Source organism: Acomys minous (genome assembly GCF_964271855.1).
Source record: "Acomys minous genome assembly, chromosome: 3".
Lineage (NCBI taxonomy): Eukaryota > Metazoa > Chordata > Mammalia > Rodentia > Muridae > Acomys > Acomys minous.
The window spans coordinates 5,211,433-5,237,470 of record NC_140485.1 but is presented as its reverse complement, the minus strand read 5'-3'; the positions used below and the strand labels follow the sequence as shown (position 1 = coordinate 5,237,470).

Here is a 26,038-nt window from a genome sequence, read left to right as displayed (position 1 = left end):
GAACCAAGATGTTCAGCTGTTGGCTATTGGCTGAATGTGGTAGTCTAATTGAAACATCCAGGATCCAGGCGATTACTTTTGCTACTGTAGTTATTTGAAAAGTATTAAAAAATAGAAACGATAGGTGCCATACTCTTAGTCTTCTTTAAAAAAAAAAAAAGATTTATGTATAGATGAGTGCTCTATCTGCATATACGCCTATGTGCCGGAAAAGGGCATCAGATCCCTGTACTGTGGTTGTGAGCCACCATGTGGTTGCTGGGAATTGAACTCAGGATCTCTGGAAGAGCACAGTGCTCTCGCAACTGCTGAGGCATCTCGCCATCCCCATCTTTGTCCTAAATTAAAACTACAATACATTTATTTATTTATTTTTGTGTGTAACACTGGTGTCCAGGCCAGAGAACAATTTAGAGATGTCACTACCATGTGTGTCCTTGGGGTTCATCTGAGGGTATCAGGCCTGGCTGCAAGTGCTTTTTACCTGCTGAGCCATCGCAGTGCTTTCAGGTCTGGTCAGTGTTGCCCCCCACCCCCACCCCCTTCCCAAACAGGGCTTTTCTGTGTAGTCTTGGCCAGCTTTTAACTCATACTGTTAAACCAGGCTGGTCCCGAACTCAGAGATCCACCTGCCTCTACCTCCCAAATGCTGGGGTTAAAGGTGTCCGCCACCAATGCCTGGATGTGTTTTAAGTTTATTATAACGGAACTACAATTTTAGGCCAGATGCCATGGCAAGCACATGTAGGGACAGCTGCTTTGGAGGCTGGGGCAGGAGTTCAGAGCACATTGGACAGCAGAAGTTTCAGCTCAAGTCATACAGTTATCTTTTTTCTTCAAGCCGTTTTATACCAAACACGTGCTTTTGAGTTGACAACATAGAAATGTAAACCCAAGACCCCTCCCAGACCAAGCACCCAAACGACACATTTAGACCTGGGAGTCCACCTTTCCGTTCTGTTTTAGTGACTTTCAAGCTGTTGTGCTAATTTTGGTTTTAGAAGTCATCCTGGGTCACTAAGGAGTACAATAGGTCTAGAGTTTACAGGACATTAATAACATCTCAGTAAGTATTTTTCAGCACAAGAAAACTGGGGCAATTTAGTGATTTTGTGGGGGAGAGTCTGTCTACTTGACGTGATCATCACCAGCATTTAAAATTTGAGCTTTGGTCCCTTAAGGCCTCCATCCTGCCGATCTGGAGTTTGGGAATGTACCTTTGGTTGTGGGTGGTGGCCCCTTCCTGTCCTCCCAGCACTCTGGGGGCAGAGGTGGGAGTGCACGGACCATCTGGTGACCTGAAGGCCAGACTGGGCTACACAGTGAAGCCCTGTCCTACAAACCAAGGCGTGCGTGCGTCTGCCTCCCATGTCCAAGGCAGTGCTCTGGCACTTGCGTGAAGTACCTGATCCTCTTGGGGTTGCCCCAGGGAGCCCTTTGACCTCACCCGAGCGTAAGCTAATGAGACAATTCAGGATAAGAGTGGGCGAGTGACCTGAATAACAGTCAAGTGTCTAGAGGATGGAGTAGTTTCCAGATGTGATCCAGGATGTGTGGGGGCAGTTATGAATGGGGCGCTATCAGGAAGTTGTTGGAAGGAATTACACGGGGCGTATGTGGTGGCTTAGCCAGCAGAAAGCATTTGACGTCGAGTCTGAGGACCTGAAGGGAGACCCATCTACAACTTGTCCTCTGTTCTCCACATGCATGCTGTGGCACAAATATACGCACACATCCATGTCACCCATGTAGATAAATCAATATAAAGATTCAGTCAACTCGAATAATGTAAATAAGTCACTCCAATTTAAAACTAAAGTAGATGTACATGCAGTGTGTGCAGTTGGGGCCCTGGGCTACTAAAAGGTCGCTAGGTGCATTGCTCAGGAGGGAGCATGTGCAAAGCCCAAACCAGGAGGAATCCCAGTTTGCTAAGCTGTTCCTTATGCTTGCCAGCCTCATTACTTTGATACTTATGTGCTAAAGAGCAATAGTAGGGAATACTAAAAGTCACACTTTTCTCTAAGCCACGGTGTTTCTGTAAGAGCATGAAACTCAATGTGCACTATAAAGTCATTATAGTTGATGCAGGCGACAGGCTCAAGTCTGAGTGCAGTTGTTTCGGGCGGTGTCTGTTGGTGTTGCATGGCACGTGCACATGTTGTGAGTTCAGGACCAAGGCTGCAGTGAAGTGGCTTGATGCAGCATGAACGAACGCTGCCGGAGGCACCGTGGACACGCTATGTGTTTGCTTTTGCATTAAGTGTTGGTGTTCGCACATTCAGACACCTTTTATAGTTGCCAGGTTTTTGTTTGTTTGTTTTTTATTTTCTTTTGCAACCCTTGCCCTTGGTTATGTGATTCCATATGTGATCATAAGCCAAAGCTGAGGAAGCTGGGGCTTAGTGTATGCTCCCTTGTTGGGAATATTTACAGATATTATTGCACAGCAGAAGCAAAACACACACAAACACACAAACATACACACATACACACAGACACACACACACACACACAGACACACACACGCATACACACACACACATGGCAGAGTTCATTCTTCTATTCCTGACTGGAACATTAGGTCAGTACAAAATGAAATTAAAATGACAACAACAATAATATAATGAGATCAGACAAAAAGGATGAAATTTTCAAGGTTGCCACTTAAAATATGGCTTTAATTTCACCATCATAGTGATGAATGTTAGTTTGTGATACTGTGCCAACATTTGAGACACTGGCTAAAAGTACTAGGGAGAGAACATTAGGTTATAAATATATACACAGAGATTTTTTTTTTCATGATTCAAAAAGATTTAGAGGTCACTGGCTTAGAATGCCCCTTTGGTAATACACTGGGAGGTGACAGCAGTTTCTGAGGTGAGGCTGAACACATAAGTCATAGTGTTTATGGGTAATGAATTTGCCTTTGTAGTAAGCAGGAAAACACATTTGTTTTTATGCCATGAACATTTTCCGTTCTGTGCCATCTGTGGTTTTTTTTTTTTTTTTTTTTTTTCCAGACAGGGTTTCTCTATGTAGCCTTGGCTGTCCTGGACTCACTTTGTAGACCACCAGGCTAGCCTCGAACTCACAGCGATCCACCTGCCTCTGCCTCCCGAGTGGGACTAAAGGCGTGCGCCACCACGCCCGGCCTGCCCTCTGTGTTTTGTGTTGCTAGATTTGCTGGTTTACAGGAAGAGCAGGGATCTCCTTTCCGAGACTTAATTTCACTGAGCTGGAGTCTCGGAGGAGGAAGTCCCTGTTCTTGTTCTCAGATGCATGTATCAGACTGTGGAAAGTTCTAGGCTTAAGGATTATCCATCTCTCAGCTCCTAGTTGTTCCAGAGGAGAAGCCGGAGTAGATGGGAGTTAATGACTCGTATGCTCACTGACTTTGACAAAGTAGTTGTTGGAAGAACGTGAGGTGTTAAGAATGGTGACTGAGGCGCTTCCCGATGCCTGATTGTATGTAAATCTGTCCTCCCTTTTGCTTCCTTGTAGTCGGAGGAGAGCAGATCAGTGCCATTGGACGGGGCATCTGTGTGCTGCTGGGCATCTCCGTGGAAGATTCCCAGAAGGAACTGGAACACATGTAAGATTTGGATTTCTAAGTCATTGCTAAGTCATGGGCTTTGCGCTGGCTTCACATGAAGCCTCTGTAATATTTTGTGCTTATAAACTGAGCCCGCATCACTTTCAACCATTGTTCCGTGCAGATAAAAGAGAGAAGAAGAGTCACATGCCCAGCCTCGGTCCCCGTCAGCAGTGGAGTGGGACCCTGTTTACCTCGTCCCCATGTGCTGTCACCACTGCAGACAATGCTGCTTTCTCATAAGCTCTGGCCACCTTCTGTCCCATTTCTCTTTAAAGAGGGGCGAGAAGCAAAATGCCCAGCTGTTCACTGTTGCTCTAAGGACCTGGAACTCAGAGACTCATGTCCTTGCTCCAGGCCATGGACGTGCTCACTCAATGAAAGCCGGACCCTGAATTAGATCTGGGCTGGCACCCTGGGCTGCTGCTCTCCTCACTAAGGCGAGGGAGTATGCCATTGCTGCTGCTGTGCAGGCTGCCTCAATGGGGCCAGCCATTATCTGTACCTGCCTCCCCCCTGGCACCACTTGCTGGGTTCAGGTCAGATGCTGCCCCTTGATGCCCAGAGCCACACCATAGCTCTGTCCTAGTGTGCCGTTGTTACTACGTCGAAAGCCAGGCTCACAGCCTACTTCTTGCCAAGGTGTTGATGACTAATAAGGGCAGTTTAACAGCACTTGAGGGATGTTGGTGTCGATGGAGTGGGTCCCTCACGAGCTCAAACGGAGTAGAGTGGGAAAGTGGGTAACAATCGGCTCTGCTTCTGGATGTCTTTAATGCCGTGCTGACTGATCTTGATCATCCCTTTGATTGGATTGAGGCGTTCCTAGGTGATCAGTAGGCCACACCTCTGAGTTTATGTGGGAGGGGCCTTCCCAGAGAGGAGTAACTAAGGGACAGGATTCTTCTTCGTGAGTGTAGATTGCACCATCCCATAGGCTGGGGCGCACAGGGAGTGAAAGGAGAACATGCCAGACACGTTAGGGCTGCTGTGCTCTCCCTGCCGTAGCAGACAGAAGCCCTGAAACCCCCCTCGGGTTGTTCTTTTAGGCATTTGGTCACAGTGATGAAAAAAGTGACTGGCAATGGTTGTGATCTACGCTACTGCTGGTGGCTAAGGGGCAGAACTCAGCAGAAGACAGAGCTTGTCCTTGAAGTAGGGGTAAGGAACAGGGACACCCACATAACTAACTGGTCACTGGATGGCATCAAAGGGTGACTCTCAGAATTGAGAATTTCAGCTTCCATGAGGTGGTTCTTGCGTGGCTCTTAAATTAGACTTACGGCATTAATTATTCCAGTTTTTTTTTAAGATTTATTTATTTTATTTATTGCATATGAGTGCTTTATCTGCAGAAGAGGGTATCAGATTACATTATGGATAGTTGTGAGCCACCATGTGGTTGCTGGGAATTGAACTCAGTACCTCTGGAAGAGCAGGTGGCGCTCTTAACCACTGGGCCATCTCTCCAGCCCCCCTGTTCCAGTTCTTGCCAGCTGTCTTTTGTCATCTGTAAGTATGAGGAAAGCCCCCTAATAGGCAAGCGTGCGCGCACGCGCACACACACACACACACACACACACACACACACACACACACACACACGACACGATGGAGTCTGTTTTGTGTTGCCGACACCTGCTCTCTGGAATGTGGTGGATGCACCCTGTGACACTCTGCTGGAGGAGATAGGTTTTTCCTTTCCCAGAAGACATCAGCTGCAAATAGCTTCTTGGGTGTGGGTGGGACTGTTGTTCCCATTCCCCTCTCCATGCCAGGATGTTGTCTGGTTTGAACCGGTGCAGTCCTGTGCATGCTGGCCCAGTCTCTGAGAGTTCTTACAGGCATCGGTCCTGTTGTGTCTAGAACTCACCGTTTCTTAGCGCCAACTCTTAAAACCTTTCTGTCCGTTCTTCTGCAGCCTTGAGTGGAGGGGTTTGGTGACGTCATCCCATGTTAGGACAGAGCCCACCAAAGTCTCTCATTCTGCACCTTGTCCAGTTGTGGGTCCCTGTGTTAATTACCAGCTACTGCGAGAAGAAGGTTCTCTGTGGTGCTTGAATGATGCACGGATCGGTGGGTAAAGCGGGATGTCAGCCAATCACTTTATTTCTCTGTTCCTTTAACAGAATAGTGTTAGTAGGTTTTGCCCCAGGGCCCGTGGCCTGTCTAGTCCCAGGTTGTTGGCCACTTTAGCAGTGTAAGGGGGGGGGGAGGGCTCTATCTCAAGAAGTGGGTCATAAATTCAACCAGAAAGTGATTGGTTGCTCCCATAAAATTTGTGTCACTATTTCACCAATGTATGTTGTGGGCTGGTTGCTGTTATAGGTCCCGTGCTTGTAGCTAGGCGATACTAATTATTACTTTTCTCCTCCATGGAGTGACGAATGCTAGTCAGCAGGGCTGAAGCTTGGCTTCTCCATGTTCAATGACATAAATAAGAGCTCTCTGCAGCAGTAGGGCCTCAGGTTGTGGAGAGTAAGCAATAGGCTTGGCAGTTGCCTGTGATGCCTGTGATGTCTATGGGACCTGTTGGCTCTGTTTTTTAACACTGAAACTTTATTATACAACCCAAATAGCTTACACAAAAGGGAAAAAAGGTTAACAGGAAACAAGAGTGAACCTTCTGGTATCTGTTCCATGGGACGGGTCCCTAGGTGTCTCTGGCCTGCGTGCTGGTCCAACCTGTTCGCTGATCCTCTTCCCGCTCAAGCAGGGTCTGAACCTGCTCCTCCTCTCTGTCCTCTCCACCTGCCTGTCTCTCAAGTGCAAGGGGCGGTCTCCCTCTCCCATTGACGGTTGATTAGAAACACAATAGTCCAGGTGGAGTCCCTCTGTCCCCTTCCTGAATTCCAGGCCCAGGATGGTTCCACCCAGTCTATCTCAAGGTTAATCTCAGGAAGTATCCGTAGTGTGTCCAAGGGCAAAGCCCACCAAGACTGCTTTCACCCATGGCAAAGCTTACACTACTCCCCACAGGACCCCTTAGCCAACACGCCAATAAGACGTAACCCATTCCTGGTGAAAGATTCCCAAAGGGAGACCCTCACTCAAGCCTCGGGATGGCGCGCACCCAAAGACACACAAACGACTGTCTTGCTGTAAACACATGAGGCAGTTTATTGGCGGAGCTCCGGGTCGACACGTATCTCACGCAGGAGACAGAGGGGTCGACCCAGAAGCCCAGGGGTTTGGGGTTTATATGGGCAAGGGTCGGGGGGGAGTGGGAAGTTTTGGCGCGGCCACACACAATTGGTTGTTTCAAACATTTGAACATCAGCAAATTGCGTAGGCAGATCTGGGGTAAGCTCAGACTTAATCATACGGGAACAGTCCTTGGTTCCTGTTTTTCTTGAAACCCGAGGGTAGATGTTTTATCTGAGCTGACAACACATCTGGTTAAACTCAAACCTGGAACATTGTGTGCGGGCCTCAAGGGGGATTAAGCAAACACCATAAAATTAGATGAGGGGTCTTGGCTCATTACTCACTTGATCATGTCCGGTACCTGCTTCTCTCAGGAATTTGTCCTTGTGTATCCTTCCTATTTTTTATGGCCAGCCGGTCCCTGGAACACTCAGTAGGCCTTTGTCTCTTATCTCCGCATTCTTTGTGACTTATCATCTGGGACCTTGGGCTAGCATACCTGTTGACCTGCACTTATGAGTTAGAGATCTGTGCTGTTCTTGTTGCTTTAATGTTAATTAAAAATTTCCCTTTCACTGGCACTGGAGGTTTTACTTGGTGGCATAAGATGTCTATTTGGGGGCACTGCCTCCCCCATTTTTTTTGTGCCTCCATTTAAATTCCTTTCATATATGTGCATATTTTAGGAAGCTTCTACAGTGGTAGGTTTCCATATGACTTAAATATTTTTTATAGGTTTATTGTTTTATTTTATGTTTTGCCTGCCTATATGAATGTGTACCATGTATAATAGACGTTTCCTTTTCTTTGTAAATGTAAATATATATGTTTTTGTTTTAATCCCAAGTGTGGGATTTTTGTTTAGGCTTTAATTTGTGCATAGCTGATGATTGCCTCCTGTGGGGCATGACCTTTGCCAGTTGGTAACAGCCTGTCTTGTGCAGCACAGAGAGGGGTGTGGTCTAGGACACTAAGGAAGATAAATAGAGATAAAAGAGAGAGAAAGGATGGCCGTCTGGTGGTGGTGTGGCGGGCAGCTGAGAGATCAGAGACTGACAGCGTGGCAGCTTGGAGATAGACTGAGTGAAGCGTTTCAACGCAGCGGCTCGGAAGAGGCTGCTTGCTGTATTTGCTGTTGGCAGAGATTGGTGTTGCCCTAAAAGGACACTACTGACCCTAAACAGCCAGGAGAAGTAAAGGGGTCTGCGCCCCCCCCCACCCCCTCCCCACTAACCTTCTGTCTCATAGCCAGGGTTAAGGGGTTGGGGGAAGGGAGGTAGAGGCTTCAACACACCAAATAAAATAGAGTTAAAAAAACAAGCACTGGGGCTGGAGAGATGGCTCAGAGGTTAAGAGCATTGTTGCTCTTCCCAAGGTCCTGAGTTCAATTCCTAGCAACCGCATGGTGGCTCACAACCATCTATAATGGGATCTGGTGCCCTCTTCTGGCGTGTAGGCACAAATGTAGGCAAAACACTGTGTAATAAACAAACAAACAAACAAATCTTTATTTAAAAAATAAAAAGCATCAAGCCGGGTGTGGTGGTGCACGCCTTTAATCCCAGCACTCGGGAGGCAGAGGCAGGCGCATTGGTGTGAGTTCAGGGCCAGCCTGGACTACAAAATGAGTCTAGGACAGCCAAGACTACACAGAGAAACCCTGTCTTGAAAAACCAAAAAAAAAAAAAAAAGCATCAACAACCATGTGCATTCCTGGTGCCCACAGAGGACAGAGAAGGCATCATATCATATCGCTGGCAGTGGGGTTAGGAATGGTTGTGAACGACAATCCACATGACTTTCCTAAAGGCTTTTTGGGATGGCTGCGCTGGCTCACACCTTTAATCCCAATTCAGTGGAGCAAAGGCAGGAGGATCTTTGTGATTTCAAGGCCAGCCTGGCCTACATATTGAGTTCCAGGACAGCAAAACAAACAAACAAACAAACAAACAAACAACAATCCTCTGGCGATACTTTCCCTTCCTCACAGTCTCTCTTTCACTATGGCCTTCCGTGCCCTTCCCCATTTTCTCTCTTTAAAATACAATGTTCTACTTACTCTTCCTTAGCCGTTTCCCCTCCCCTTCCCTGGTCCCTTACCTAAGCTCTGTGGATACTCTGACTGCAGCACACGAGTCAAAAGCTTAAACAGTAACATCCACATATCAGAGAGGATCTTTGTCTTTTGGGGTCTGGGTTACCTCACCTAGATCCATCCGTTACCTGCGAAATTCCTAATTAACAGCTGAATAATATTCCGTTGTGTAAACATACCACCTTATCATTATCCACTCATCAGTGGATGGACTTCCAGAGTGTCTCCAGCTCCTGGGTACTTATGGCTAGCACAGTGAACATGGCCGAGTGAGCATCTCTGCAGGAGGATGGACAGTCCTTTGGGTGAGTACCCAAGAGTGCTGTAGCTGGACCTTTAGGTTTGTCTGTTTCCAGCTTCCTGAGAAGCTGCTATGTGCATTCCACAGTGGGTACTAGTTTACCCTCGTGCCAGCAGTGAATATGTGTCCTTTCCCCAAATCCTTACTGGCAGGTTCTGCCATTTGTTTTATTGATCTTGATCATTCTGACTGGGATAAGATGAAATCTCAAAGTAGTTGTATTTCCCTTATGACTAAGGATTTTGAACTTTTAAAAGAAGTGTTTCTCAGCTGTTTGTGTTTCATCTTTTGAGAACGTCCTGTTTGGTTCTATACTTCATTTTGAAATTTGATTATTTGTTTCTTGATATTCAGACATTTTAGTTCTATATGTATTCTGAATACTAACTTGCTGTTAGGTATATAATTAATAAATATTTTTCCTACTCTGTAGGCTGCCTCTTGAATTTAACTTTCAAATATTTTATTGAGAATTTTTTTTTTTCGAGACAGGGTTTCTCTGTGTAGCCCTGGCTGTCCTTGACTCCCTTTGTAGACCAGGCTGGCCTCGAACTCACAGGGATCCGCCTGCCTCTGCCTCCCGAGTGCTGGGATTAGAGGCATGCGCCACCACCGCCCGGCTCATTTATTGAGAATTTTTGCGTCTGTGTTCATAAGGGATATTGGTCTGTAATTTTTTGGGTTGGGTCTTTGTGTGGTTTTGGTATCAGGGTGTTAGTGGCTTCATAAAAAGAATCAGAAAATGATTCTTCAGTTTCTACTTTGCAGAATAATTTGAGGGGTGTTGACAATAGTTATTCTTTGAAAGTCTTGTAGAATTCTGTGCTGACTCCATCTGGCCCTGGGCTCTTTTAGTTGAGAGATTTTTATTTACTGTTTCTATTTCACTAGGGGTTACAAGTCTTTTTAAATTGCTTATCAGATTTTTATTTAACTTTGGCACATTGCTTATAACAAGAAACTTATCCATTTCTTTTAGGTTTTTTCAGTTTGGTGGAATACATATTTTTAAAGTATGCCTTTATGAGTCTGAATTTCTTTGGTGTCCATTGTAATATCTCCCTTTTTGAATCTGCTCTCTTAATCTTTTTGTTAATTTGGCTAAGTATTTGTGAATCTTGTCAATTTTCTTGAATAACCAACGTCTTGTTCCATCGATTCTTTGTGTGTGTGCATGTGTATGTGCATGTGTGTGCGCATGCATGTGCGTGCATGTGTGTACATTTCCATTGCACTGATATAAGCCCTGTGTTTCATTATTTCTTCCTGTGTACTCTTTTTGGGCATTATTTCTTCTTGCTTTTCTAGAGCTTTTATGTATTACTAATATGCGAACTGTCTAGATTTTTTTTATATAGGCACGTAATGCTGTTAACTTGCTTCTTAGAACCACCTTTATTGTGTCCCATAGGTTTAGATATGTTATATTTTCACTTTAATTAAATACTAGAAAATTTTAACTAACTTTCTTGATTTCATTCACACACAATTTTCACTCAGTGGTGCCTTGTTCAGTTTCCACGTGTTTGTGTGTTTCCTGCTGTGCTGTTGTTGCTATCTAGTTTCTATGTGCTATCCAGTTTCTATGTGCTTGTGTGTTTCCTGCTGTGCTGTTGTTGCTATCCAGCATAGTCCACGGGGACCAGGTAGGACGGAGGCCGCCATCTCAGTTTCCTTGCGTACGTCGAGACGCGCTTTGTATGTTAACATGTTGTCAGCTCTGGAGATGGTTCCATGGCTGCTGAGAAATCACGGGTGGGAGGCTCTGGAGACGTCTGCTAAGTTCGCTTGATTTACGCCGTTATTCGGCACCAGGCCTTCTCTGTTTACCTTTTGTCTGGGTGACCTGTCTGCTGGCAAGGGTGGAGTATTGAAACCACCCACCATCGCTGATACTTTAGCTGTAGTAGTGCTGCTTTTGTGAACTGGTTATGTGTGGTGCATGTCTAGAACTGTAGTATTTTCTTGGTGGAGTTTTTCTCTAATGAGTGTGTAATGCCCTTTATATCTCTTCTGATTAGTTTTGGTTTGAAGTCTATTTTGCAATATATTAGAGTAGCTACATCTGCTTGCTTCTTGGTTCTATTTACTTGAAATACCTTTTTCTATCCTGTTGCCCATAGGTTATGTCTGTCCCTGATGCTGAGGTCTTCTTCTCCCCCTCCCCTCCCTCCCCTCCCCCTTCCCCTCTCCTTCCCTCTCCCTCTCTTTCTACTTTTCCTCTTCCTCCTTCTTTTTTGTTTTTTTTGAGAGAGGGTTTCTCTGTGTAGCCTTGGCTGTCCAGGACTTGCTCTGTAGACCAGGCTGGCCTTGAACTCACAGAGATTCACCTGCCTCTGCCTCCCAAGTGCTGGCATTACACTGCTCCCAGTTGAGGTGTGTTTCTTGTATGCATCAAAAAGAAGAATCCAGTTTTCTAATGCAATCTGTTAGCCTATGCCTTTTTATTGGAGAATGGAGACCACTGATGTTGAAAGTTACTTTTCCCCCTGAGATTTCAGCTCTGATGCTGAGAGTTATTAATGAACGTTGTTTATCAATTCCTGTTATTTTGTTATTGTGGTGTATGGTCCTCCTCCTTTGATTTTCTGTTCTGGGATTATTATCCTTTGTGTCCTCTTGATTATAGTTATATTTCTCTTCAAGCTGAAATTGTGTGTGTGTGTGTGGTATGCATGTGTGTGTGCCTTATGCAGAGCTGAATTGATGGACAGAAATTACTTAATTTGTTTTATCCTTATATCTTCTGTTTCTCTTTTGATTGTGATTGGTGGTTTTGCTGGTAATGGTAGCTGGGCTTCTGTGGGCTCCTAGAGCGAGTAGAGATCTGCCCAGGTCCTTCCGGCTTTTAGAGTCTCCATTGAAAAGTCAGGTGTTATTTTAATGGGCCTGCCTTCTTTCTTTGTTTTGTACATTTAGTGTTTTGATTATTATATATCATGAGGAGTTTCTTTTCTGTTCCTGTTAGTTTGGGTTTTTATGTACTTCTTGTACCTTGATAGATATCTCTTTCTTTCTTTTTTTTTTTGTTTTTTTGGTTTTGTGAGACAGGGTTTCTCTGTGTAGTCTTGGCTGTCCTAGACTCGCTTTGTAGTCCAGGCTGGCCTCAAACTCACAGCGATCTGCCTGCCTCTGCCTCCCGAGTGCTGGGATTAAAGGCGTGCGCCAGCCACCACGCCAGGCTGATACCTCTTTCTTTAGATAGAGAAATTTTCTTCTATGATCAAAAATTTTTTTTCCACGATTTTGACCTGTGTTTCTTCTCCTTTCCCTCTATATAGGTATAATGTTCGTAGGTTTGGTCTTTTCATAGTGCCTCAGGTTTCCTGGATGTTTTGTCCCTACATTATTTTAAGGTGTAACATTCTCTTCGACTGAACTATCTATTTCTTCTACCTTGTCTTCAAGACCTGAAATTCTCTTTGTCTTTTAATCTGCTGGTGAGGCTTAACTCTGAGGTTTTTGTTGAGGCTGAGTTTTTCTTTTCAGGTGTATTTCAGTTTGTGTTTTCTTTAGTGATTTTATTTCATTGTTAAATTCTACTTTTATGTCTTGAATTGTTTTCATTATTTTATTCAACTGTTTATACCTTTACAGTCTTTATTAAGGCTTTTATTTATATACTTTTTAAGGTCTCTGAACATATTTATAGTTGCTATTTTGAAGTCCTTCTCCTGTGCCTCAGCTAAATTGTTTTTCTCAGATCCTATTGTAAGAGTTTGCTGGATTCTGGAGGAGGCATGTTGGCTTGGTTGCTCATATTTGTGTTTTTGGATCAAGGTGTCTAGCGTTTGATGTCTGAAGTATTACAGTTATAAACTGTCTGGTGTGGGTGCTTGGAACTGAACTCAGATTTTCTGTACGAACAGCAAATACTCTTAATGGCCGAGCCATCTCTCCAGCCTCTTAATTATATTTTTACTTAGATTATAAAGTAATGGGCTTACATAAGGCCTTTTCGTGTATCCTTAGTTTTTGTTAATCAACATCCTGTCCTCCCCCTCCCCCACCGTCTGCACTTAACCTTTATTTTCATCCTTTTCTTTCATGTCAAATGCGCTCTACTCATTGCCCCATTAAGACCTTTTTCCTGCCACCTCTCATGGGCTCTTTCTGTCTTCCTGACCATTACAGACATGGTGCAACTTTATTCAGCTATTAAGATAAAATTCAGAAGGTGGATGGAACTGGAAAACAGTATGATAAGTGAGATAGCCCAGGCCCAGAAATACAAATGTTGGATGTTGCCTCTAATATGTGAATGCCAGCTGAAAATCTGTGTGCAGTTATAACTTGGAGCATCTGAACGTGGCTGTGGAGCATATGCCTCTATCAATATCCTTTTTGCTCAGGATTGCTTTAGCTATCTAGGATTTCTTTTTCTTTTTCTTCTTCTTCTTCTTCTTCTTCTTCTTCTTCTTCTTCTTCTTTTTTGCCTCCACATGAATTTTAATATTTCTTTCTATTTCAGTGAAGACTATCACTACAGTTTTGATTGAGATTTCATTGACTCTGTAGATTGTTTTTGGTAGGATGGCCATTTTTACAATATTAATCCTACTAATGAGAGATTTTCATTTTCTGTCCCCTTTATGAGTTTCTTTCTTCAGAGTTTTGTTTCATCAGGGAGCTCGTCCATGTCCTTGGTGTCTTGGTCAGTGTTCTGCTGCTGTAAAGAGATGCCATGACCAAGGCAACTCTCAGAAAAGAAAGCATTTAATGGGGCCTTGTTTACAGTGTCAAAGGCTTAGTCTGTTATCATGGTGATGAGCTTGGCTTCATGGATGGCAGTGGAGCAGCAGCTGAGAGCTGTGTCCTGGTCTGTGGGCAGGAGAGAGAGAGGGGGGGGGGAGGGGGAGAGGGAGAGGGGGAGGGAGAGGGGGAGGGGGAGGGGGGAGAGGGAGAGGGAGAGGGAGAGGGGGAGAGAGGGGGGGATATGAATGAATGTCAGTCCTCCATCAAGGCTACACATACTTCAATAAGGCCACACTTGCTAATCCTTCTAATCCTTTCAAACACTTTCACTCCCTGGTGACTAAGTATTCAAATATATGAGCCTATGTATGGGGGGCATTTATTTATCAATTAATTAATTTATTTACTATTTACTTTATATCCCAATCATGGCCGCCTCCCTCTTCTCCGCCCTGTCCCTCCCCCCTCCCCTACTCCTCAGATAAGGGGAGCCTCCCCCTACCAACCCACACCAGCACATCAAGTTGCATCAGGACTGAGTGCATCTTCTTCCCCTATGGCTTGGCGAGGCAGCCCTGCCAGGGGGAAGTGATCGAAGAAAAACAGGCAACAGACTCCATGTCAGAGACAGCCCCCACTCCCCTTCCTGGGGGACCCACATGAAGACTAAGCTGCCCATTGGCCATATGTGTAGGGGGCCTAGGTTGAGTCCATGCATGGTCCTTGGTTGGGGCATCAGTGTCCATAAGTCCCCTGATTAGTGGGCTCTGTTGGTCTTCTTATGGGCTCCTGCCATCTCTGGGCCCTTCTAGTCTTCTTCCAATCTTCTACACGACTCCCTGTGCTCCACCCGGTGTCTGACTGTTTGATCTGTGCTGGGCGGAGCCTCTCAGAGGACAGCTGTGCTAGTTCTTATTGAAACTACTGCACTTGCATAAGGCTGTTTCAACATTTTTATTTATTTATTTTTAGGGCTATTGTGATGGGATTGTCCTGCTGGTTTCTTCTCAGCTTGTATAGGAAGGCTGCTGATTTTCATATGTGAATTTTGTATCTCGTGACTTTGTTGAAAGTGTCTATTAATTCTGTTTTCTGATGAAATATTCAAGGTCTGATGGATAGAATCATATCATATGCGAGTAGATTCTTGGGCAGTTTCCTTCCCTACTTGTAAACTTTTTATTTACTTCTCTTGTCTTACCATTCCAGCCACCACTTCCACCACTATATCGAATGAGAGGAGATGGGGACGGTTGACGCTTTTGTTCATGGTTTTAGTGGAACGTTTTCCCTCATTTAATATAATGTTGACTGTAGCCATGAGGTCCTTCTGAATTACTTCAGAACTTTTATCTTGAAGGGATACTGGATTTTGTAAAAGCTCCTCTCCCTTTTGCTTTTTCAATATAGGGTTTCTTTGTGTAGCCCTGGCTGTCTTGGAACTCATTTTGTAGACCAGGCTGCCCTTGAACTCACAGAAATACACCTGCCTCTGCCTCCCAAGTATTGGGATTAAAAGGTATGTGCCATCATGCCCAGACTTAAAAAAAAAAAAACAAGCTGGGCGTGGTGGCACACGCCTTTAATCCCAGCACTCAGGAGGCAGAGGCAGGCGGATCACTGTGGGTTTGAGGCCAGCCTGGTCTACAAAGCGAGTCCAGGACAGCCAAGGCTACACACAGAAACCCTGTCTCGAAAAATCAAAACAAAAAACAAAAAACAAAAAACAGCCAGGTGTGGTGGTGCATGCCTTTAATTCCAGCACTCGGGGAGGCACAGGCAGGTGGATCGCTGTGAGTTTGAGGCCAACCTAGTCTACAAAGTGAGTCCAGGACAGCCAAGGCTACACAGAGAAATGCTGTCTTGAAAAACCAAACAAACAAGCAAAACAAAACAAAACCCAAAACAAAAAACAACTTTTAATTGATTCTTTGTGAGTTCACATGGTGTAGCTCAATCCCCCCTCATATCTCCCTATCTCTTTGTGACTCTCTGCCCTTGCAACCTTCCCAGCAAAAGAAAATAAGAAACAAAACAAGCATTAAAAAAATGAACAAAACAAAACAAAAACCATCTCTTGTGGAAGCTGTAGTGTGTCATGGTTTGCCCCATAGTACAGCCTTTTGTCCACATATCTTTACTTGCAAATGTTCATTGCAGTGAGTCATTCGAGGCCTCTGGCTTCTGCTACACCATCAATACTGGATCCACTGTCAATACCAGGACTCCCCCCAGACAGCCTGTTGTTGCCTGTGTCATGGAGATCCTGCAGCTTTGGATCTGCAGAACCGGCCCCTTCACTTACTCTAGCAGGTCATAGATGGGGTAGATGTTGGCATGGGCCACCTCAAAGCCCTGGATCTGGGCCTGGGTGGTGGCTGAGTTCGTCAGCCTGCCAGCTCTTCTGCTCCCTGCCCCTAGGGTCAGCTCTCTAGCCCTGCTGCAGCTAGCTCACCCAGTGCCGCAGCCGGCAAGGGGCAGGGTCAGCTCTCTTGTGTTCACACCCTTGGGGCCCAGGTAAGGTTCAGGGCCCACTCTGTGAGGGGCAGGACAACTCTCTCCCACTGCAGGTGTCTATGGATGAAGACATCTCTCCCACACCCTGTCACCTCACAGCAGAATGAGCTAAAGTCTCTTTTAGTCTACCAAGATGACCATGTGATATCTGTTTTTGGGACTATTTAATTTATAACATTTGTTGATTTCCATACATTGAACCATCCCTTGCATATCTGGAATAAAGCCAACTTGATCATGGTGAATAGTCTTTTTGATGTATTCTTGAATTTGTTTGCAAATATTTTGTTGAGAATTTTTGACTCTATGTTCAACAGGGAGATTGTTCTGTAATGTTCTTTTTATCTTGCATCTTTATTTGATTTTGGTGTCAGGTTAATACTGCCTTTGTAGAAGGCATTTGTGATTATATTTGTTTCCTGTGACTGTGATAAAATATCACAACTGAAAGTAACTTAAGGACGAGAGGGTTTTGGGCTCACAGGTGTAACGGTGGGAAAGGCGTGGCAACAGGCAAGGCCTGGTGGCAGGAGAAGAAAGCTTGACACAGGAAGTAGAGAGAACGAACAGGAAGTGTGGAGAGGCTACAAACTCTCAAATCCTGGCTCCTCCAATGATGCACTTCCTTCAGCAAGGCACTTCCTCTTTAAGGTTCTGCCCTACAGGATGCCACCAACTGGAGACCCAGTGTCCAAATATAATGGCATATGAGGGACATTTCTCATTTAAATCAGAACAGTAATATTTCTTCCTTTTTTTTAATTTTACAGAATAATTTGAGAAGCATCAGTGTTAGCTCTTCTGGGATGGTCTTATAAAATCCACCACCTAATTTGACTAGGTGTGGACAATTTTTAGTTATGGGATTTAAAATTTCAGTTTTAGTTTCTTTAGTATTTCTACCTCCTTGCTGAACTCCTCTTTCATGTCATCTCTCACTGTCCTCCTTCAGCTGTTTGGGTCTCTGAGTGTACTCGAAATCATTTTTTGAGTTTGCTGTCTGAAATCTCATCTTATTCATTAGATGCCATTATCACAGAGTTAGTCATTTGTAGAGAGTCATGTTGTCTCGGCCTTTTGTGTTTCTTGTTTCAGTATTAAGATTTATGCATCTGTCATTATTTCTTTGCTAGAAAAAAAAAAAAACCAAAACCAAAAACAAAACAAGCTGGGCACATGTCTGTAATCCTAGCACTTGGGAGGAAGGCAGATCTCTGTGAGTTTGAAACCAGCCTACTCAGTCTACACAGTGAGTCCAGGATAGCCCAGGCTGCACAGAGAAACCCTGTCTTGAAAAACAAACAAACAAACAAACAAACAAATAGCTATATGTTTTGAGGTGAAGTATTTGGAGTGTTCAAGTGGGATGTAGTTGGACATGGCAGAGTTGAGTGTAATTTAGAAAATAGTTTCTCAGTCCAGGAGTTGAGGATGCCTGGTACAAACCGCAGCTGCTGGATGTTCTACTGTGCAACTGTTGTCCTCGCCAGTTACAGCAGTGGCCCCTTGACTCCAGTAACTGTTGGAGGATAAATGACCAAGGACAGTACAGCGTTCACTGGGGTTTTAGTAAGATTGGGATCGAGAGGGAAGTCAAGTGGAGGAGGCTAGAGATGAGTATTAGGCTGACTTTGAAATTAAAAAAAAAAAAAATCAAGATGAGTAAGTAGCTAAGCAAGGCTGGTTGAATGCTGTTGGAGTCCACAGATCCTAGAGGCTGTTAAAGCTATGGAAGGCTGGAATTAAGCAAAAGAGGGAGAATTAGGATGAAAGAATAAGACGTAAGAATAAAAGGGAAGAAAGTATTTGAGATAAGGGTGAAAAGTACAGAAAACAGTACTGTACTGTCAACTGGGTGGAGAAACATTCAAAACAACCGGAAGAACTAACAGAGGTAGCTAAACAAAACTATCATGAGCTATAAACACAGGAGTGGAGACCAATTACTAGAAAGTAAGAAACAAAAAGATGTTTATAGAGTGAGTTGCTGGCACAGCTGTGTGGAGCTAGCAGGTGAAAGTCTCAGATCTCTCTGTATGGCAGCAGGCTCTCCTGTGTCAGGAAGGGAGAAGCAGAGCTGTAGTTAGTCTGTAGTTTCTGTGTTCCATGTGGTTATAGTGTGTGCACGTGCGGGCCTGTGTGTGTGTGTGTGTGTGTGTGTGTGTGTGTCCGTGTCCGTGTACCTCCTTTCTTGGTAGTTACCTTGGACCACACACTCTACCTTGGTCTCTTCTGAGCCTGAAGGTCCAGTGTGTGGGAGACACAGCACTTCCCTTGCAGTTTCCACTGTTTTCTTACAGTTCTGGTGGCAGTATCCTTAAGTCTACTGGTGACAGCTATGAATTAGAGGGGCTGCCCAAAAAGAATCACACAAGAGCCCCTTTTGGGCAGGGCTGGTATTGCCCAAGAGTGCAGGTGAGGAGATAAGGCACCTTAACATGCTGCATCACAGCTCCTGTGACTGACTGAGTCAGCAGTGTGTCTTTCTTTGGAAGTCTGGAGGACGTTGGGGACCTTGTGATTCTTATTTATTTATTTATTTATTTTGGCCTTGTGATTCTTAAGGTGGCTCTCACTGCTCTCTCTCCCCGTAGGGTTCGAAAGATTTTAAATCTGCGTGTGTTTGAGGACGAGAGCGGGAAGCACTGGTCCAAGAGCGTGATGGATAAGCAGTACGAGGTGCTGTGTGTCAGCCAGTTCACCCTCCAGTGCGTCCTCAAGGGAAACAAGCCCGACTTCCACCTGGCCATGCCCACAGAGCAGGCTGAGAGCTTCTACAACAGCTTCTTGGAGCAGCTTCGCAAGAACTACAGGCCGGAGCTCATCAGAGGTAGGCGGGCGGCTCAGGCAGCTCAGTGGCAGGGCTGAAGAACAGCAGACAGCAGTCTAGGTCCTGGGTTCAATTCCCCAGCACCAAAACAACACCCCCTCCTCAAATAAAAAGAAACAAGTGAGATTAATTGTAAATTATCTATAATGTATTAATTATAAGATTGTGTGTATGTGTGTGTGTGTGTGTGTGTGTATGTGTGTGTGTATGTGTGTGTGTGTGTGTGTGTGTGTGTGTGTGTGTGTGTGTGTGTCTTTGTGTCTGTATAGGTATGTTGGTAGGGAGGACTCAGGAAGCCAAAAAATCCAGTCATGGGGGGCAGGGTGAGTTGAAGACCCTGAGGAGTTTCCTCCCTTTCTTCAGGGCTAGTGAGTTTGAAGAAAGCTAGGACAGTTGACTGGCCCAGAACTGTTGTGTGTCATGTTCTAAGCAGGTCTTGAACTAGTCCTGCCAGTCCACCAGCAGGGTTGGTGGCTGGAGACAAAAGCCCTCAAGCCTTTGTCACAGGTCGGGAGGGTGAGGAAGAAGCTGGCCATCTTTTCCTCACTGCCCAGGCCTTTATTTCTTTATTATCATTGTATGTAAGTGGGTGTGTTTCTTTTAATACTCTCCCTTATAAAATGTGCCTGTTTGTCATGGAGGGACAAATGCAGCATCTTCCTGCTTTTGTCAAACCCTAGCCTTTGCTTTGTTAGACAGGGGAGTGCAGTTCTGCCTCTTCTGGAAATGGCCTCATTTGGAACTCCGTCATGAGTCAGCTCATGGGTTCATCTCTCGGGTCCTCTGACCTAGCTTCACTGTAAGCATGATTCTTCATAGAGGGAGCAGTTCAGTCAGGCCCTCTGAGGAGTTTCTTCTCTGCAGAGCCAAGGGCTGGAAACTGCCAGCATTGTCTCCCCTGGTGCTAGATGCTCATGGAGTCGTCCCATTTCTGAGAAGTCTTGATGTATTTCAGGAGGCCACTCTCAGTGAGGAGCATTGGCACTGCCTGTGAAAAGCTTGATTGAATGCAAAACAGCTTCCATCCAAGTCCTTAGGCAGGAGTGCTTCACGGACTAGGAGATGCTTTTAGTTTTGAAGTGGTATGCATTTTACCCAGAGCATCACATGAAGGGCCTGAGCAGTGTGCTGTATAAACAATATCACTTTATAATGGGCCAGCATTTAAACTCATGGCATAGGATCCATCTAATGACTTTTATGAACCGTGATGTGATTTTTTAACCAAAAATTGCAGAGTTTTAAGCAAAATTGGTCTCTGTAACTTTTGGACTTTCGGAAGGTTTTGTCAGCAGAGCTGCGCTTTCTTGTGGCCCTAGTTCTTCAGAGCGCAGTGCATGCAGCATGTGTCCCATGCATTGTACTGCAGTGCATGCAGCACGTGTTCCATGCACGGTGCCGCAGTGCATGTGGTGCGTGTTCCATGCATGGTGCCACAGTGCATGCGGCGTGTGTTCCATGCATGGTGCCTCCGATGGCTTCTGAGAACTGACTTCCAGCTCCATGGAAAGCCTTTGAGCCGAAGGGCTGTGGGAATGCAAGCGCACTCCTGAACATGTTCTCTTTATTTGGGCATTTTCAGGGTCACTTCAGCAACTTCAGAATGGAAAGTAGTTCAACTAGTTTTAGCGTTTCTTTTCACTTCCTTCTGCTTTCATGGTTGACTATTTATTTTACATTTATAATTAGTTCCTTCACATTTCCAACAACTGTCCATTGGATCCCGTACATTGTCTTGGCAGTCCGTAGCCTTGGGTCTTGTGGTAGGTAGTGAAGTCTGCTGTCTCACGTGGTTTCCACTGTTTGTGAGCTGTTGGTGATGTGGCCCCCGTCTCTGTTGCCCCCACTTTATTGTTGTCAGTATATAGCATATCGAACTGCCCCACCCCCCTTGGTTTTTGACACAGTGTTTCTCTGTGTATCCTTGGCTGTCCTGGACTTGCTTTGCAGACCAGGGTGGCCTTGAACTCACAGAGATTTGCCTGTCTCTGCCTCCCCAAGTGCTGGGATTAGAGGCCTGAGCTACTGCACCTGGCTTGCACTACATCTCTTATTAGAGGCTTTAGATCTCCTGGCTCTGTGCAGAGTAAGACTTTCCATTGATCATCTGCTTGTGTTTTCACAACAACTCTGTCAGGTGGTCAAGACGTTACCTTTATTTTACAGGTGAGGAAGCTGAGGTATATCAGGGTAACCCATGGGAGTTAGTGAGTGAGTGACAGAGCCTGAGATCACGTGGGCATCCATCCCTAGAGGCGGATGTTATGGATACGAGTGATCAGTTCACCGTGCAATGCACACCTGGCCTCTCTGGCCTTGCCTCCTATCCTTCTGCCTTCATCAGGTCTATGGGGACTCTTCAGCCCTCTGTGCTGTGCTCAGGGAATTCAGTGAAGGGTTTTGAACCTCATGAAGGTTGTGTAAGGGAGCCATATGCCTGGTTTGTCTTTCAACTGAGAATGATGTCTTAAGTCTTCTTCTTACTGCTGCAAGTATTGTACTGGTTCCACTCAGGTAGGTGTAGTGTTTCCTGTCAGGGAGTGGAACCAGTACAATACTGTTACTTGCTGAGTGTGGAGTATAGCATGAAGGAGACTGTCCTTGTCTAAAGCACCTCACAGCCTGTGTGGAAGAGAGATGCTGAGTGGGGTGGGTCCTTGCCGTGGTACGTGCTCTAAAAGCCTCATGTCCTGTGGAGCTGCTGAAACTCCTGGCACTTATGGGGAAAATGGGATAAGAAGCAAACTGCTGAGGACTCGTGACTTCCTTGTCATTTTCGTAAAATACAGTGGGGACTTTTTGCCAGTGGGAACTACGCATGCGTACCTCCCTCCTCCCTCTCTGCTCCCTGCTTGCCTTTCTGCTAAGATGGCCTTGTGTACAGTTGTCTACTCTCCTTTTCTCTGCAGATGGTATTTTGTTCTTGCTGTATTGTCATCCTTGCCTAAGAATCCCACCTCTGCTCTGATGTAGCCTGTGTGGTAAATGTACTCTTTCCCCCCCCCCCCCCCCCTTCGAGACAGGGTTTCTCTGTGTAGCCTTGGCTGTCCTGTACTCACTTTGTAGACCAGGCTGGCCTCGAACTCACAGAGATCTGCCTGCTTCTGCCTCCCGAGTGCTGGGATTACAGGCGTGTAGCACCACAATTGGCTGTTAAATGTACTATTTATTTATTTATTTATTTATTTATAGACATAGTTTTGCTTTTGCTGTTTAGCTCATTGTGGCCTCGAACTTGTGCTCTTACTGTCTCAGCCCCTCTTTCAGGGTTCTGGGATTCTAGGTGGGTGACAGCACATCTGGCTTCTTACTCATCATCTTCTTGTCATCATTAGGTTTGAGGACGTTCTCACTTCAGAGCCCATTGCTGCGGAGCCTCCTGTAAGGACCGGTGCTCAGGCCTCAGGCAGCACGGGTTTTCAGGAGCTCAGGCTGTGCTCCTGGGCTTGATTCCTGGTACTCTGCTTTGGCTCATGTGTTAGATCTTCTCGACTAGCATGCTGCGTCACATGTTGGAACACGGCCACTCTGGGCTACTAGTGGCTGGCCATGTGCATAAGTTGGAAATACCTTTCCTGTGTCTCCTCCCCAAACTCTCTGGGCCTCTTCATCTGCGGTAGTGACCCTGGGCACTGGACAGGCCAGCCTCAGAACAGAGTTCAGGCTTCCCCAGGGCCCTCTGGGTCCTGCATTCCTGGAGTTGCTGGGCTGTCTGAGACAGCTTCTCTTTGCATTGGGACTGAGGTGGGGCGGGGAGTCTGGAGCGCTGGTGCACCTTTGCTGGAGGAACCACAGAGCATATGGCCAAGTCTCTGGGAAATGTGCAGGCATGCCAAGCTGCACACGTGTGATTGGCCTAAAAGGCCCGAGAGGCTCAGGCAGCTGTAGACAGAAGAGCGGAAGAGACTCCAGTGCTGAAGAATCATTGTTGGGAATATGACAACTCGGCTTCTGTTTTTGTTAGCAGCCTAGACATTTAAGCTGTGACCAGAGGTAAGGGAAGATGCAACTGTGCTTTCAGAGCTTGTGCTTGTGTGACCTGTTGGGAGGTTTCTGGTGTGTTCCAGTGAGCTCCCGAGGCATGCACACTCCCTCCTCCCTCTCTGCTCCCTGCCTGCTTTTCTGCTAAGATGGCCTTGTGTGCAGTTGTGTGCTCTCTTTTCTCCTGTGGTCATGCTTGACTGACCTCATCCTCCTGGGCCTCCCTGTGCTGCCCAGCTTCTCAGAAGCAGGTGATCCCAGTGCACTTGGGGCTCTAATGCGGTGTTGCCTTCCTCTAGGGCAAGGATTCTGAGAACAGGTGCCCAAGACAGGAAATAGAAATGTCAGGCCTGGAAAGTGGTACAGACTCACTTTTACCACATACAATTGGTCCCAGCAGTCTCTCAGCCCACTGAGGAGGGACATATGGAGGGAAGCTAGCCCTGCACTGCAGGAAGTCATGTCAAAGTGTGCAGGACCATCTCTTTCCTCTCACAGCTTATGACCCTGTCTTTCTCGCTGCCTGTCTCTTCAGATGACTGCTTAGAGGAAAAGTCCTAGTATACCAATTTGACAGTCTTCCTCCTCTATTTTAGAATGAGCTAGCATTGGGGGTATTTTCATGAGACGCCAGACCAGTGGTTCTCAACCTGTGGGTTGTGCCCCCTTTAGGGGTCAAACAACCCTTTCATGGGGGGGGGGTCACCTAAGACCATCAGAAGACACAAATTTACATTATGATTCTTTTTTAATTTTTTAATTTTTTAATTTTTATTATTATGTATACAGTATGCATCAGATCACATTATAGATGGTTGTGATCCACCATGTGGTTGCTGGGAATTGAACTCAGGACCTCTGGAAGCACAGTCAGTGCCCTTAACCTCTGAGCCATCTCTCCAGCCCTACATTATGATTCTTAACAGTAGTGAAATTACAGTTATGAAGTAGCAACACAAATAGTTTTTTCCCCTCCTGGTGCGTACTACTGCCGCTAACAAAAATAATTTTACAGTTGAGGGTCAGCACACATGGGGGACTGTGTTAACGAGCCGCAGCATTAGGAAGGGTGAGAACCAGTGCTCCAGACTTAGAGTGACCCCAGGAACCAGAGCCAGCGGTGACTTCTGCAGCCAGCCGGGGACCTCCAGCTTGGGATCAATGTTGAAAGCACATAGAGAGTGGGACACTCTCTTAAGTTAAGGGCTAAACACATGTTGCTTTTACAGTCATGGAAAAAAATAAATGTTATACCAACGTGAAGTGGTTGAAAAGAAAGGTTCCACCCTCCCAAGCTTCTGGTTCCAGCACTGAGTCATGTATTGCGGGGACCTCAGAAGGCCTCCTGGGCAAATCAGGAGTTACTGCATATTAAGAAGAACTCCCCATGTGTTCATTCTCTGCAGGCCTCATCTGTCGTGGGCAAAGAGCTAGAGAAGTGTGGGCAGGCAGTAAGGCAGGCAGCAGCTGAGGATTGCCCAGCTCTGTGCCCTGCATGGACGTCCATGATGTCCAGGCCTCCTGCAGCCTCAGAGGGCAAGGACAAGGCACTGGGAGCCACCGGGGACCACGTCTAGGTTTTGCTTTGTGGTCAGTAGCTAATGCTTATAGATTCATTTAATTTCCTACCCTTCTTACTGCTTAAATCATTTTAGCAGCATGAGTGAACTTTCAGCAAATGCTGACTTCAGCAAGGACTAAGAGGCAAAGTCAGGCAGCCATGGTGATGAGATTCATGGATGTGGCTTCCCTGCCATGTTTAGAAGATGCTGCTTCCCAGCAGGTGCCTGGTCCTCTGGCTCTCAGACTCGTTCCTGTTCCCCCTCACATGATTTTCCTGAGCCTTAGGTATAGGGGCTGCATTATAGACGTTATCAACTGGCCAGGGCTACACAGAGTTTCTCTGTCTCAAAAAACAAAACAAAACATCAATTGGGAGTGGGCATGCCACAGTCGCGTATTTTCTGAATTTTGACAAATTGTGGCTTTCTCTAGCGGGCTCCATCTACTTCAAAAAGAACAGCCTTTAGTCGGGAGGCAGAGGCAGGTGGATCGCTGTGAGTTCCAGGCCAGCCTGGTCTACAAAGTTAGTCCAGGACAGCCAAGGCTACACAGAGAAACCCTGTCTTGAAAAACAAACAAACAAAAAGCAAACAAAAGAAGAAGAAGAAGAAGAAGAAGAAGAAGAAGAAGAAGAAGAAGAAGAAGAAGAAGAAGAAGAAGAGTTTTACCTTAGACATTCATGTAGAGGTTTTTCGTTTTGTTTTTTTGGCGTGGGCGTTTATTTCTGGACTCCTAGTTTCATTTCATTGTTCTGTTCTTATGCTAGTACCACACCATTTTGATTTGTAGTAAGATTTGAATTTGGGACACCCGAGTCGTCTTTGTTCTTTCTGTTTGTTTGTTTTTGTTTTTGTTTTTGGAGTCAGGGTTTCTCTGTGTAGCCCTGGCTGTCCTGGACTCACTCTGTAGACCAGGCTGGCCATAAAGATTGGACTGCTTCTGCTGAGCACCCCTTCCCCTGCCCCCCCTGCCCCGCGTGTCCCCCCCCCCCCCCAGCCTCTCTGTTCTTGTGATTGGTGTGCGACTAGGGGGTTTGATGCTGAGGTTCAGACGTCACAGCCCGCGATGGAAAGCTTCCTCCTCCTTCTCCCTGTCCCACCTTGTTCCCCCAGCTTTCTAGAGGAAATCAATTTTACTACTTTTTCTCTTTATCTCTTGTGTGTGCTGATGCAAACAAATGTGAATGTTCGGCTTTTGATGTAAACGGTAGCATGTGATAAGCTGTCTTTATCTCCATGGTAATGTGTCCCAGAGACTCTTCTCACACCAGTTTAGCTTGATGTCCTCACATCTCTTTGCTGGCAGCCAGGC

The 26,038-nt window shown here is 45.8% G+C and overlaps 1 protein-coding gene across 1 annotated transcript in view; it reads left to right on the top strand.

Moving 5' to 3' along the window:
* The window catches only part of DTD1 (D-aminoacyl-tRNA deacylase 1), a 169,339-nt gene that overhangs the window by 817 nt on the left and 142,484 nt on the right, over positions 1-26,038 (top strand). The window contains exons 2-3 of the mRNA XM_084775896.1: positions 3,508-3,598; positions 18,948-19,183. Of these exons, the coding sequence (XP_084632022.1) occupies positions 3,508-3,598; positions 18,948-19,183 (327 nt within the window). The remainder of the gene's footprint in view (positions 1-3,507; positions 3,599-18,947; positions 19,184-26,038) is intronic.